The sequence below is a fragment of the Battus philenor genome, unplaced genomic scaffold (genome assembly GCF_028537555.1).
Source record: "Battus philenor isolate CCGP_79_NKW_IND1 unplaced genomic scaffold, ilBatPhil1.0.hap1 SCAF_16, whole genome shotgun sequence".
Taxonomy (NCBI): domain Eukaryota; kingdom Metazoa; phylum Arthropoda; class Insecta; order Lepidoptera; family Papilionidae; genus Battus; species Battus philenor.
In genome coordinates, this window is record NW_027181678.1 from 7,852,052 (window position 1) to 7,863,624 (window position 11,573).

Genomic DNA, 11,573 nt, shown 5'->3' on the forward strand with positions numbered 1-11,573 from the left:
ACCCGGCGAACTTCGTACCGCCTAACAGTCAATGAATGTCGTGTTACCTTTTAGCTGAACTAATTCAGGCTTTGATGAACGTAAATGATACAAAATATTATTAATATAGATAGAAATATAAAAGTATTTTATTATAATGAATGATGAATGATGTTGAATACATACAGAATGAGAACAAAAAATTAAAAAAAAAACAATAATTGGAGACTTCAAACATATGTCAGGAAAAAATGATTGAAAACTATGTTGTGCAGATTGGGATACACTCGGATTAATTCATTAATTGGATTTTCATTTAAGCACCTTGTGGTAAACGACATTCTTTGTTTTTTGGTCAGGCGCAAGAACAAATAAAGCGGATGGTTTGACGATACGTGAGCATGGCACGTACGATTGACCATGAGAAAAACATGCATTCTCTAGATTGAGGCCACAAATAGTCAAGAATTGGCCCTGTGATTTTTTGATTGTCATGGCGGAGGCAAGGCGAATCGGGAATTGAATTCGTTTAAACTCAAAGGGCATATCTGTTGGGATCATCGGAATCCTTGGAATAAGAACTTCTTCATCTTTAAATTTTCCTTTAAGTATCGACGCGTGAATCACATTGCTCATCAGTTTTCTTATCACCAAACGCGTTCCATTACATAGTTTTGGTTGGTTTAAATTTCTAGTCATGATGACTACCGAGCCAACCTCCAGTTGTAAATTATGCGGTGGTAAATCAGGCACATCCAAGGAGTTTAAAAATTCAGTTGGATAATTAGTGGCTTCTTCTGCGTTTGTTACACAGTCGATAGATTTGAATGAATACAGAGTACCTACGATTTGATTTTGAACTATAAAATTGAGGCTATCTACATCTTTATTTTTAGCCGCCAAAATTGCTCGCTCACCTAACCATTTAGTATTTTTGTGGTTAGCAATGATATCCGGAAATACTTTGTTGATAAGCTCGTCTTTTGATGAGACGAAATTGCACAAAATTTGGAGGAAATGAAATCAAACCACTCGATTCGTCAACAGGTACACGGCCATTACCGATAGTCAGCAATTGCTTCGAGAAATCATCAGCAGATAGATCGTTCAACAATGCAATTCTCATATTTACAGACAGTTGAAGTTTCTTTACATATCGCCACAGATTTGATGCTTTGAGGCAAGCGTTTATTTCGTCGGTAGCAGTAGATCTTGCAATGACTGGTAGTGTTTGTTTGAAAACGCCAGATAATAAAATCATTGCACCACCAAAACATCTCGAGTCATTGCGCAAATCTTTTAATGTTCGGTCTAGTGCTTTCAATGCACGTTTGTGCGCCATTATGCATTCGTCCCAAATGATGATTTTTGACCCTACTAAAACTTTGGCCATTACGGAGTGTTTCGAAATGTTACATGTCGGTTGTTCAGTAGTTTGAAGGTTTAATGGCAATTTTTACGCTGGGTGAGCCGTACGGCATCCATCTAACCAAAAACCATCATGTTGCTCCATTTCGTGACATATTTGCGAATGTATTTAATTGATTTGACCGAATTGCAATACTCAACATTACAATGTGCCTTGAACGTTTTGGAAAGAAGTGGCGAATATGGAACAATCCAACTGTTGACAACTACGAAATCGTTTCCTTTCACTTTAGTTGTGATAGTTCTACCATTATCATCGAGCGATCGATGCCGATACAATGGATAACCATCGTTGTCTGTAATGGTCTCTGCCGGTCAATTTTCGTGGAAACCGTTTGGAACACTTGCCGTCGACCATGCACGGTAATTGCTTCTAAGATGTATGCTGCTATTCGGGGCGGAGACAACAACAGATCTCGAGTTATAAGTGTTGTAACAAACCCGTCTTTGTACTATAAATATGGATTTGTTAGTACGAACCTGAACCATTGATCCGCACCCAATTATTAGTAGAAGGGCTAACTTTTTGCTAATAAGTGTGTATAAATTGCACAAAAACACGAGTTTAACTGGCGTAGGACTTTAATAATTTGAGATAAAGTAATGCAGATTACACCTAAGTAATTACTTTCAGGATACATTATATATATATATATATATATATATATATAGTTACTTCGCTTTTATTGTAATAAAACGCCATAGTATACGCATAGTATACGCTAGAATACGCCTTAGTACTAACGCATATGCTTTCCGTCGCGAAATTCCTGTCTTATTTATTGCAAACGATTGAACACGCTGTGCTCGCTGGGCTATGCGAAACCATCTTTACACAGCCTCTGTATCTCTAATGATAAGGTATTGAAATCGAATAAACTCTTATTATGTAGGCATCTATAAATAGTAGTAATAATTTATTACCTAAAACGACTACTTCAGAAATAACTCAAAAAATATTTTCATGCTTGAACATCAAGTCAAAGAAGATTAGACGTATGGGTGAATAACAGATTATTTAAAACATGGCCTAGGAAATCTCTATCAAAACAAAATCCTTATCATAAGATAAACTTGCATTTACAAATCATTTTATTTATAACATCCGTTTTAACATGCTAGTAGTCTACCATTCCCTTCTCAAGGCATATGTTTTTCATGATCATCTTAATTTTAGACGTAGGATGTGCACGGGTAGATGTAGGCCTCCCTTATATATTTCTAACAAGACCAGTTGGAAGTGGTCTGCATCTGACGTCTTCCGACGTCGTGCTCCTTTAACCACCTTGTTGATAGACGTCACACGCTGCGCTTGCTGGTCCGTGGTCTCGACTCCAGAGCTCTAAGGCCCTATCAGCCATTTATTCTGCGCGCCATGTGAGCTGCTTATTGGCAGTAATCAGCAAAAAAAAAATGATTTGTTTTCGTTTTTAGACTACTGAAAAATGAGACTGATTTAATTTCGTCTAGATTTCATTGTAGAATTGGGAAAAACACACTTTCAAAAGTGTAATGTTAAATGAATTGTTATCAGTTGTCTTATAAACGTAATAATTGAGTTTTATAACAATTTACAATATTGGCGCAATTTTCTATTTACTCTTAAGTATTTTGTACTTAAAAAACCTTTACAAATATGTTATGAAGCGTATAGAATATTAAGTTTAACTAAAAACGCGGAGGCGTCTCTGCGTAGGTGGTCTACGCATACTTATTTAACAAGTAACAAGTCTGTTCAAAAAGTATTTTGAAATTTGTGTTTTTTAATGTTTATTTATACACGAATATTTATTCTCCTTTTTACGCTTCAAAGTCTTTCTTGAAACACAACAAAAAAATATTTTCAATGGAAGCGTTCGTCAACATCAGTTTCGGAAACATGAAAACTCGTAGGTTATCAAGTTTCAGGATTACGTTGGTTGCGGTATTGTCTTCCCTTTCTGTCGGATTACTTCGCGAAATCATGCATTATTTGCAGGTATTAGGCCCTTTTCACCGTTTTTTCGTAATTTTTTTCATTCGAAATTCGGGCTACTCTTTGAACAGAGCTCGGACATCATGTTATTTTTGGTAAGGTAAGATGACTGACGTCCACCTACAAGGAAGATACATGACCTTTTTGGGGACGTCGAAAAAAGATGAATGCAGGCCGCTTCATTCAGTCTTGTTGGAAATTTATAGGGTATTTCATACGGCTGAAATGATGATGATAAAGATGACAAAACATGATGATATAATAAGTATCTCCCGTAAATAAAATTAATTTGACTTTTATAAATATAAATGTACTACAATAATATTATGTAAATGTGTTTAAAATTGTTGCCTGCTTGAGTACATTCTTTTGGGCCTCAACTCAGGTCGTTACATTTCATATTTCTCATAGTTGTAAAGTCACCTAGATGACGTGACCTAAGTCATGTAGGCAGATAATCCATAAAGTAACTAAGTGTAAGAGCCCCCTAGAGCGGAAAGAACATTATAATTAGAAAATGCTTGTTAGGAATGAATTTCTTTTCAATCTGGTGCTATAATGGATTTACGCCTAACATAGAATTATTGTTGGCAATAGTACCAACCAAAAATGTTAGATCTTGTCTATGGTTTGGCGAATTTGTAATATATTTTATCTGTGCTCGCTCTCTCTCTGCTCCCTGCCGCCACCGAGCACACGTGTCTCCGCTTCCTTGTGAAATTAAGTGTTAATAAATTAATTCTTTCTCTGGACCAAGACCTTTTAATTAAATACAGTCCACTAAATTCAATCCCAATCTTATACATGGTCCTCTCACCGGTCTACGATCGTAACGTAAGTGCAGTGCAACAGTTTTTACGCCGAGTTTGTCAAACACGTGCAGTCTCCTACGCCGTGCAACTAACAAGCTCGTGCAGTCATTCCTGCACCTACGCAGCAAGGGAAGGAAACCGCAAAGCCACGCCGGCGCATCATTTTATCGCCGAGCAGTCATCAGTGTTCGGAGTGGATTCGGGCAACTTCAAGCAAAGAGCATTCAGAAAACGCCGTGCAGTCATAAACGCCGTGCAGTATTAAACGCCGTGCAGTCATATACGCCGTGCAGTAAGTAAGCTCGTGTTGTGCTACAATAAGAATAGTGCATCAGCGGTGCAACGTTTGCATCAAAGATTCGAGTCATCGTCGCATCAAGCGAAATCGCGCATCACGAGAGTGGGCAGGAAGCGGGGCACGAGACGGCCGACGCCTGTACCGGACGAATCCTGCTGTCAACACCGTAACGTCGTCCGCCATTTTGTGTCGGAGCTTGCAGCGCGCGCGCAATCGTCGCTTAGACGTAGTAATCTAGTAATAGTGTTCAAAAGTGTAAAGCGTAGCTTAATTTATAATTAATTAAGAATTGTGTACGATAATGAGTGAGTTTAAGATGGAGCTGTCAGAATTAGTGGCGGCCCGAGGCTATATTAAAGGTTCTATAACAAGAATACATAACTCTATAAACCTTAAAGGTGCGTCTGAAGCCTTGAAGACGCAAAGAGATAGGCTGATGACAGCGTTTAAGGAGTATGAAAGATACAACATTGCAATATTATCAGCAGATCCCTCTGATGCTGAAAAGTTTGATGAGTACGAAACGAAATATGTGTCCGCGTTGTCAATGATTAACGAGGAGCTTAACTCCAGATCAGACGCCGCTTCAAACAGTAAGCCTCAAGCCCATCTTACGCCCACTCACAACCAGATTCGTTTGCCACCCATTGAGATTCCTGTGTTCAGTGGTAAGTTTATGGAATATATGCCATTTATAAACTTGTTCAACTCACTAATCCATGACAACCAATCTATTGATAAATTACAAAAATTGTACTACCTGCGTTCTTACTTAAGAGGAGAACCACTAGATTTAATAAAAAATTTGCCATTGACTAGTAGCAGCTATGATGAAGCTATTAGATTATTAACAGACCGATTTAGTAATACTGTTAAAATTGTCAATGATCATATATACACCTTATTGGATTTAAAGCCAATGACTAGGTCCACATCAGTTAACCTCAGGGACTTTATATCTATTGTTAGGCAGCAATTGGCTGCGCTGTCAAATTTAGAACCAACAGTCTGTCATTGGGATGCTATAATACTGTGTGTGCTCACTCGCAAATTAGACCAGTATACTGCACGAGCCTACCACCTCGAGCGGGATTCCAGCAAGAAGCCTTCCATCAACGAGTTCCTCGACTTTCTGGGTAAGAGGGCGTTAGCACTAGAGAACTCTGAGCCCGAGCGTCTCCAGACACAACAGGGGTCAGCGGGCCAGTTTCGCCAGCCTGCCTCCAGCAAGATGGTCGGCCACTTAGCAGGAGAGAAGGTGCAGCAATGTACTTACTGTAAGTGTGATCACAGGATATTTACTTGTAAGTCATTTAAATTATTAACATCCTCGGAGCGGATCAAATTTACGAAATCAAAGAGTTTGTGCATGATATGTCTAGGGTCACATGCCGGCAAATGCAGGTTTCATTTTCGGTGTGCAGAGTGCAAACAAGCACACAACACTCTGTTGCACTGCGAGAATGTCCCTCCGGCTATAGTGAACCCAGTTTCTCAAGCTTCGGCCCCGGTCACACCGACCGCAATAAATCAGGCCGCAGCCTTTCCTGCCACACAGACAGGCAATAAACAAGCTTCGGCTCCGGTCACACCGGCCGCAACAAATCAGGCCGCAGCTTTTCCTGCTGCACTGGCAGGCAATAAACAAGCTTCGGCCCCGGTCACACCAGCCGCAACAAATCAGGCCGCAGCATATCCTGACGCATTGGCTGCAGGCAATATTAATAGCAACGATGTGCTTCTTCCCACAGCAAAGGTCAAAGTCATAGCTAGGGACGGCAGAGAGGTACATCTGAAGGCACTTTTAGACAGTGGGTCACAGCTGTCCTTCATATCAGAGAAGGCGGTACAGCTGCTTGGTTTGACACCCACTCCAAATAATACCAATATAATAGGTATAACTAATTCAAAAGGTCTAGTAAAATATTGCTTACCAGTGGAAGTGCAATCTTTAATCACTCCATATAAAGTTGAAACTACTTGTCACGTTGTTAAAAACATTACTTGCAAATTGCCCCAATACAAATTTGATTTGACCGACTTCACAATTCCTCCAAATATCAGGCTAGCTGATAAGGAATTCAACATTCCTAGTGAAATAGATTTACTAATGGGTGCTGACGTAGTATTCCAAGCTCTGCTGCCAATGCAGCCTTTGAGCAGCGAGCAGGAGCAGCAGGCGACGCTAGCCCAGCCTGACAGCCCGCCGCCGCAGCGGCCTGATGTGGAGCCACGGCCTAACATCATCAACACGCAGTTCGGTCACGTCATCGGAGGCAGCATACCCAAGCATAAGTCCTCCAAAGTCTGCGATAAGGTTTCTTTAAAATGCACTACTTGTGAGTCCGAGATCTCCAAGTCCCTAACACGCTTCTGGCAAGTCGAGAGTGTTCCTCAGATTTTCAATGAAAGGTCTTCAGAGCAAGAACTCTGCGAAAAGATATTTAGAGAGACTGTTCAGCTGAAGGACAATCAGTTTCAAGTGGCGCTACCACTCAAATTACCTCTGGATCAAGTTAGGGATACGTCAGGTGATTCATTTCATTTTGCATTAAAACGATTTCTGAATCTGGAGAAAAAATTTCATCAAAATCCTGATTTCTTTGCAGAATATCAGAAATTCATTCATGAATATCTAACGTTAAATCATGGGCACTATGTGGACATAGAAATGTACGATTTAAATAAGGATGCTGTTTATTTTTTGCCGCATCACGGCGTTGTCAAGGCTGATAGTAAAACAACCCGTCTGCGATCAGTGTTTGACGGATCCATGAAGACTAATAAAAAAGTCTCTCTTAATGATTTATTATTAAATGGGCCGATAGTTCAAAGAGACTTATTTGATATCATAATGCTATTTCGCTTTGGTGATTACACATTTACTACGGATATCAAACGAATGTTCAGAAACATACGTTTGGTTGAAGAGCATACTTCATTACAGAACATACTTTGGAGGGATTCCCCCAATGAGAACATAAAATGTATTAGGCTTGACACGGTTAGCTATGGATTGAAAAGCTCAAGTTATTTAGCTACACGTTGTCTCGATGAGATTGCTACTAGGTATGAGCGCGAACTGCCGCTGGCATCGTTCATTATTAAAAATAATACATACATAGATGATATTTTATACTCTGCAAATAGTTTAGAGAAGGTTATTGAGGCGAAATCACAGTTGCGCAAACTATTGAGCTTAGGTAGCTTTGAAACACATAAGTGGTCGTCTAATAATGGCTTGGTTTTGGGTGACACTCCTTCAACTGAACAGCACTTCGACGAAATTGAATTGCAGAAGGATAGTTGTAGTTTAAAGGCGCTAGGCCTTCATATAGTCACGAAGGAAGATCGATTTAAGATGTCTTGCCCTGAGCCTTTCAATCCTAATAAAGTAACTAAAAGGGACATTCTCAGCCATGTAAGCAAATTTTATGATCCTTTGGGCCTAGTAAGTCCCATTATAGTAAAGGCAAAGGCTATCATGCAGAAGATATGGTCGACTGGCACAGACTGGAATGCTGTACCCCCAGAGAATATCAAAAAGGAATGGATAGAGTTTGCTTCTAGTCTGGCGGTAATGGAACCAATTTATTTTAATAGAAATGTCCATGTGAATGATTCAGATACAGTCCAGATCATAGGATTTTCAGATGCGTCGAGCTCCACTGCCTACGGCTGCTGCGTTTACCTGCGTGTCACTGACTGTAAAGGTATAGTTACAATGCACTTGCTCTGCTCAAAGTCCAGGATAAATCCGCTTCAGAACAAGGGCATGACAGTCCCAAGATTGGAGCTAAATGCTGCACTTCTACTCTCAAAACTTGTCGCACGGGTTCGCAGCACGCTTAAACTAAAAATTAACGTTCACGGTGTTTATCTCTTCGTCGACTCACAGATTGTGCTTGCTTGGATGCGTACTGAGTTGACAAGGTTGCAGGCTTATGTGGCCAACAGAGTTAAGGTAATAAAAGAGCACACAGCTGAATTTAATTGGCTTTATGTCAATTCGAGGGACAACCCCGCTGATCTTATCAGTCGAGGAGTCAACCCTCAAGAGCTTGGGGCATGTAGCTTGTGGTTTGTTGGGCCTGCGTTTCTACATGACAGTGAGTATAAATTTAATTCAAATCTAGACATGCCAGTTGATTTACCTGAGATAAAAGCTGCAGCAGCCAGCAACCAGGTTTCTGCTGGACCAGCTGCGCAGGATAACGTATTCGAGAGATTACGCAAGTATTCTAGCATACACAAAATGACAAGGGTTCTAGCTTACGTTATTCGATTTTGTAATAATACCAGGGCAAATAAACCCGCATTGGTCACAGATTTTTTATCAAGTAGCGAATTGCAACATTCTACTATGCTCATCATTAAGTATGAACAAAAGAATTTATTCAGAGACGAAATAAATTCTCTGCAAAAAGGTAGTCCTGTCAAAGGAAATTTAGTCTCGCTTCACCCATTTATTGATGGAAACGGGCTGTTACGAGTTGGTGGCAGGTTACATCATTCTAATATTCCCTATTCACAAAAACATCCAATCATTTTGCCCAAGAGCTCTGTAATAACTAAACTCATTATCACTAGTGAGCATTTAAAGCTCTTACATAAAGGTCCTAGTTTGGTACTTACTAATTTAAGTCAAAAGTATTGGATTATAAATGGATTAAATGAAGTGAAAAAGGTCACTCAAAAATGTATGTTGTGCTTCAGACAGAAAGCTGAAGCAGCAAGGCAGCTGATGGGCTCCTTGCCGGCCGAGAGGGTGACTGCAACTACTCGTGCGTTTGTCAGAGTCGGTATTGACTTTGCGGGTCCTATAAGCGTAAAATTGTCACGTGTAAGAAAGTCAGTAGTCGGCAAAGGCTACATTTGCGTTTTTGTATGTATGGTCACCAAGGCGGTCCATCTCGAATTAGCTTCAGACCTCACAACCGATAGTTTCCTTGCTTGCTTAAGAAGATTTGTAGCAAGACGCGGGTATCCCAGCGATATATACTCTGACAATGCCAGCACCTTCAGGTCCGCAAGGAACCAATTAGTTGAACTGTATAAGTTGCATTCTTCCCAAGTCCACCAACAGTTGGTCCAAAATTATAGCGCGCCTAATGGCATAAATTTTCATAACATTCCATGTTATTCGCCCAACTATGGAGGTCTCTGGGAAGCTTGTGTTTCTCTAACAAAATATCATTTAAAAAGAATACTGCAGAAAAATGTTCTCACATATGAACAGCTTAACACTATGCTTGTAGAAATAGAAGCTGTAATCAATTCTAGACCTCTTATACCTATTTCAACCGATGTCAATGATTTCAGCTACCTAACGCCAGGTCACTTTCTAATAGGAAATTCTTTGACTATGTATCCTGAAACAGACTTAGTTAATAAGCCTCAGAATATACTTAAATTTTGGCAGCAATGTACTCAGTTAAAGCAGTCATTTTGGAAAATGTGGTACAAGCAGTATCTCAACACGCTTCAAAATAGACCTAAATGGCGTTTAGTCAATAATAATGTAACAGTAGGTAGGCTTGTAATATTAAGAGAGGATAATTGCCCGCCTATGTCGTGGCCCATGGCCAGAATTACAAAGGTTTACCCTGGTCATGACGGACTTGTGAGAGCAGTAGAAGTTAAAACCTCCAATAGCAAGGCTCACACTCGTTCCATCACCAAGATAAGCCTCTTACCTTTAGATAATGATTCATAGTAATAAGTGATTTGAATATATTGTGTAGAATTTTATTTAAATTGTCGTGCAAACATGTGATAGATGCCGCTAATGTTAGTTTAATGTAATTTTAGTTAATTGTGTTTCCTTTTGCCTTCGGCTGCGCCCCGAACATGTTGGCAATAGTACCAACCAAAAATGTTAGATCTTGTCTATGGTTTGGCGAATTTGTAATATATTTTATCTGTGCTCGCTCTCTCTCTGCTCCCTGCCGCCACCGAGCACACGTGTCTCCGCTTCCTTGTGAAATTAAGTGTTAATAAATTAATTCTTTCTCTGGACCAAGACCTTTTAATTAATACAGTCCACTAAATTCAATCCCAATCTTATACAATTATATAATTATATTCGTGATAAATTAGTGATATGGTAATTGTTGCCCAGTATAAAATGCAACGATGCGTGCCTCACTACGTTGCGGAATAGGTAAACTAAGCTTTTGCACGGGCATAAAATTTAACGTCCTCGTGTGTACAACAGTTTGCAGAAGCAGTGATGGGTAAACGAGACCGTTACTGCCCCCTATCAATATACACATCAGTGAGCTTTTTGTCCATCGGTACGCAACATAGCTTTACGGTCTATATCTGAAAAGCCGACTGATATTTTAGAAATATCTGAACGTACATTGCATTTAATAAAGTCTTCTTGACGTCATACATTTATCTGGTAATACCTAAAACAGAAAAGAAATAAATGTCATTGTATTTCATGTGTAAGTAGATTTGTGAGAAGTAGGTAAAGGGGAGTAAATAGCTGAGTGCGCATGAAAGGTCGTGTGACCTAATTAAGTTTGTGTCTGCTTATGTATTATCAAATATTAATTATCTGCGGTAATGTATTGTGTAATAAGCTTATATTATCGAAACACCGTATATTATTTAACAGATGTCAGCCATAACGAATCATAATATCACAATTTTATTGATAATGAGCAAATTGATCATTTTGAATATTTGCCCGCCGAAAACATCATATGAATTGCAACTTAATATAAAGTTTAAAAAAAAAGCTTTAAAAGGGTTAATGTATGAAATGCATTTACTGTCAAAGCAAACTTTAAACGTATATACATAAAAAGTGTAAAAAAATATTATTTGTATTATGGTAATATAAATGTTATATCTTTATAGTTTTGGTTTTTGTATAAGTTACTTAGATTTCTGCGTTTCGTGGTTTCAGCCCATAGGAGTCTACAAGGTGAAGGCTTCACTTAAAGATACCTAAGGGGGGATATACCATAATCGCCACGATTGGCAGGCGGATTGGCGATCCTAGTAATAATACGGTACCCAGAGGAAATTCCGGCCCAGCCTTTGGAAATTTGATTATAAAGAGTGGCAA

The 11,573-nt window shown here is 39.3% G+C and overlaps 2 protein-coding genes across 2 annotated transcripts; one reads left to right on the forward strand and one right to left on the reverse strand.

Annotated features, from left to right (window-relative positions):
- Window positions 1–291: 291 nt before the first annotated feature.
- On the reverse strand, window positions 292–1,372 carry LOC137919522 (ATP-dependent DNA helicase PIF1-like). The gene is made up of 2 exons (XM_068762615.1): window positions 1,009–1,372; window positions 292–896 (listed from the first exon to the last, which is right to left on the reverse strand). Exons 1-2 carry the CDS (start codon window positions 1,370–1,372, stop codon window positions 292–294), a joined length of 969 nt encoding a protein of 322 aa, XP_068618716.1.
- Window positions 1,373–4,649: 3,277 nt separating this feature from the next.
- Window positions 4,650–10,246, forward strand: LOC137919524 (uncharacterized). The gene is made up of 2 exons (XM_068762617.1): window positions 4,650–5,160; window positions 5,548–10,246. The coding sequence occupies exons 1-2, from the start codon at window positions 4,794–4,796 to the stop codon at window positions 10,206–10,208; spliced, it is 5,028 nt and encodes a 1,675-aa protein (XP_068618718.1). The 5' UTR covers window positions 4,650–4,793; the 3' UTR covers window positions 10,209–10,246.
- Window positions 10,247–11,573: the final 1,327 nt, after the last annotated feature.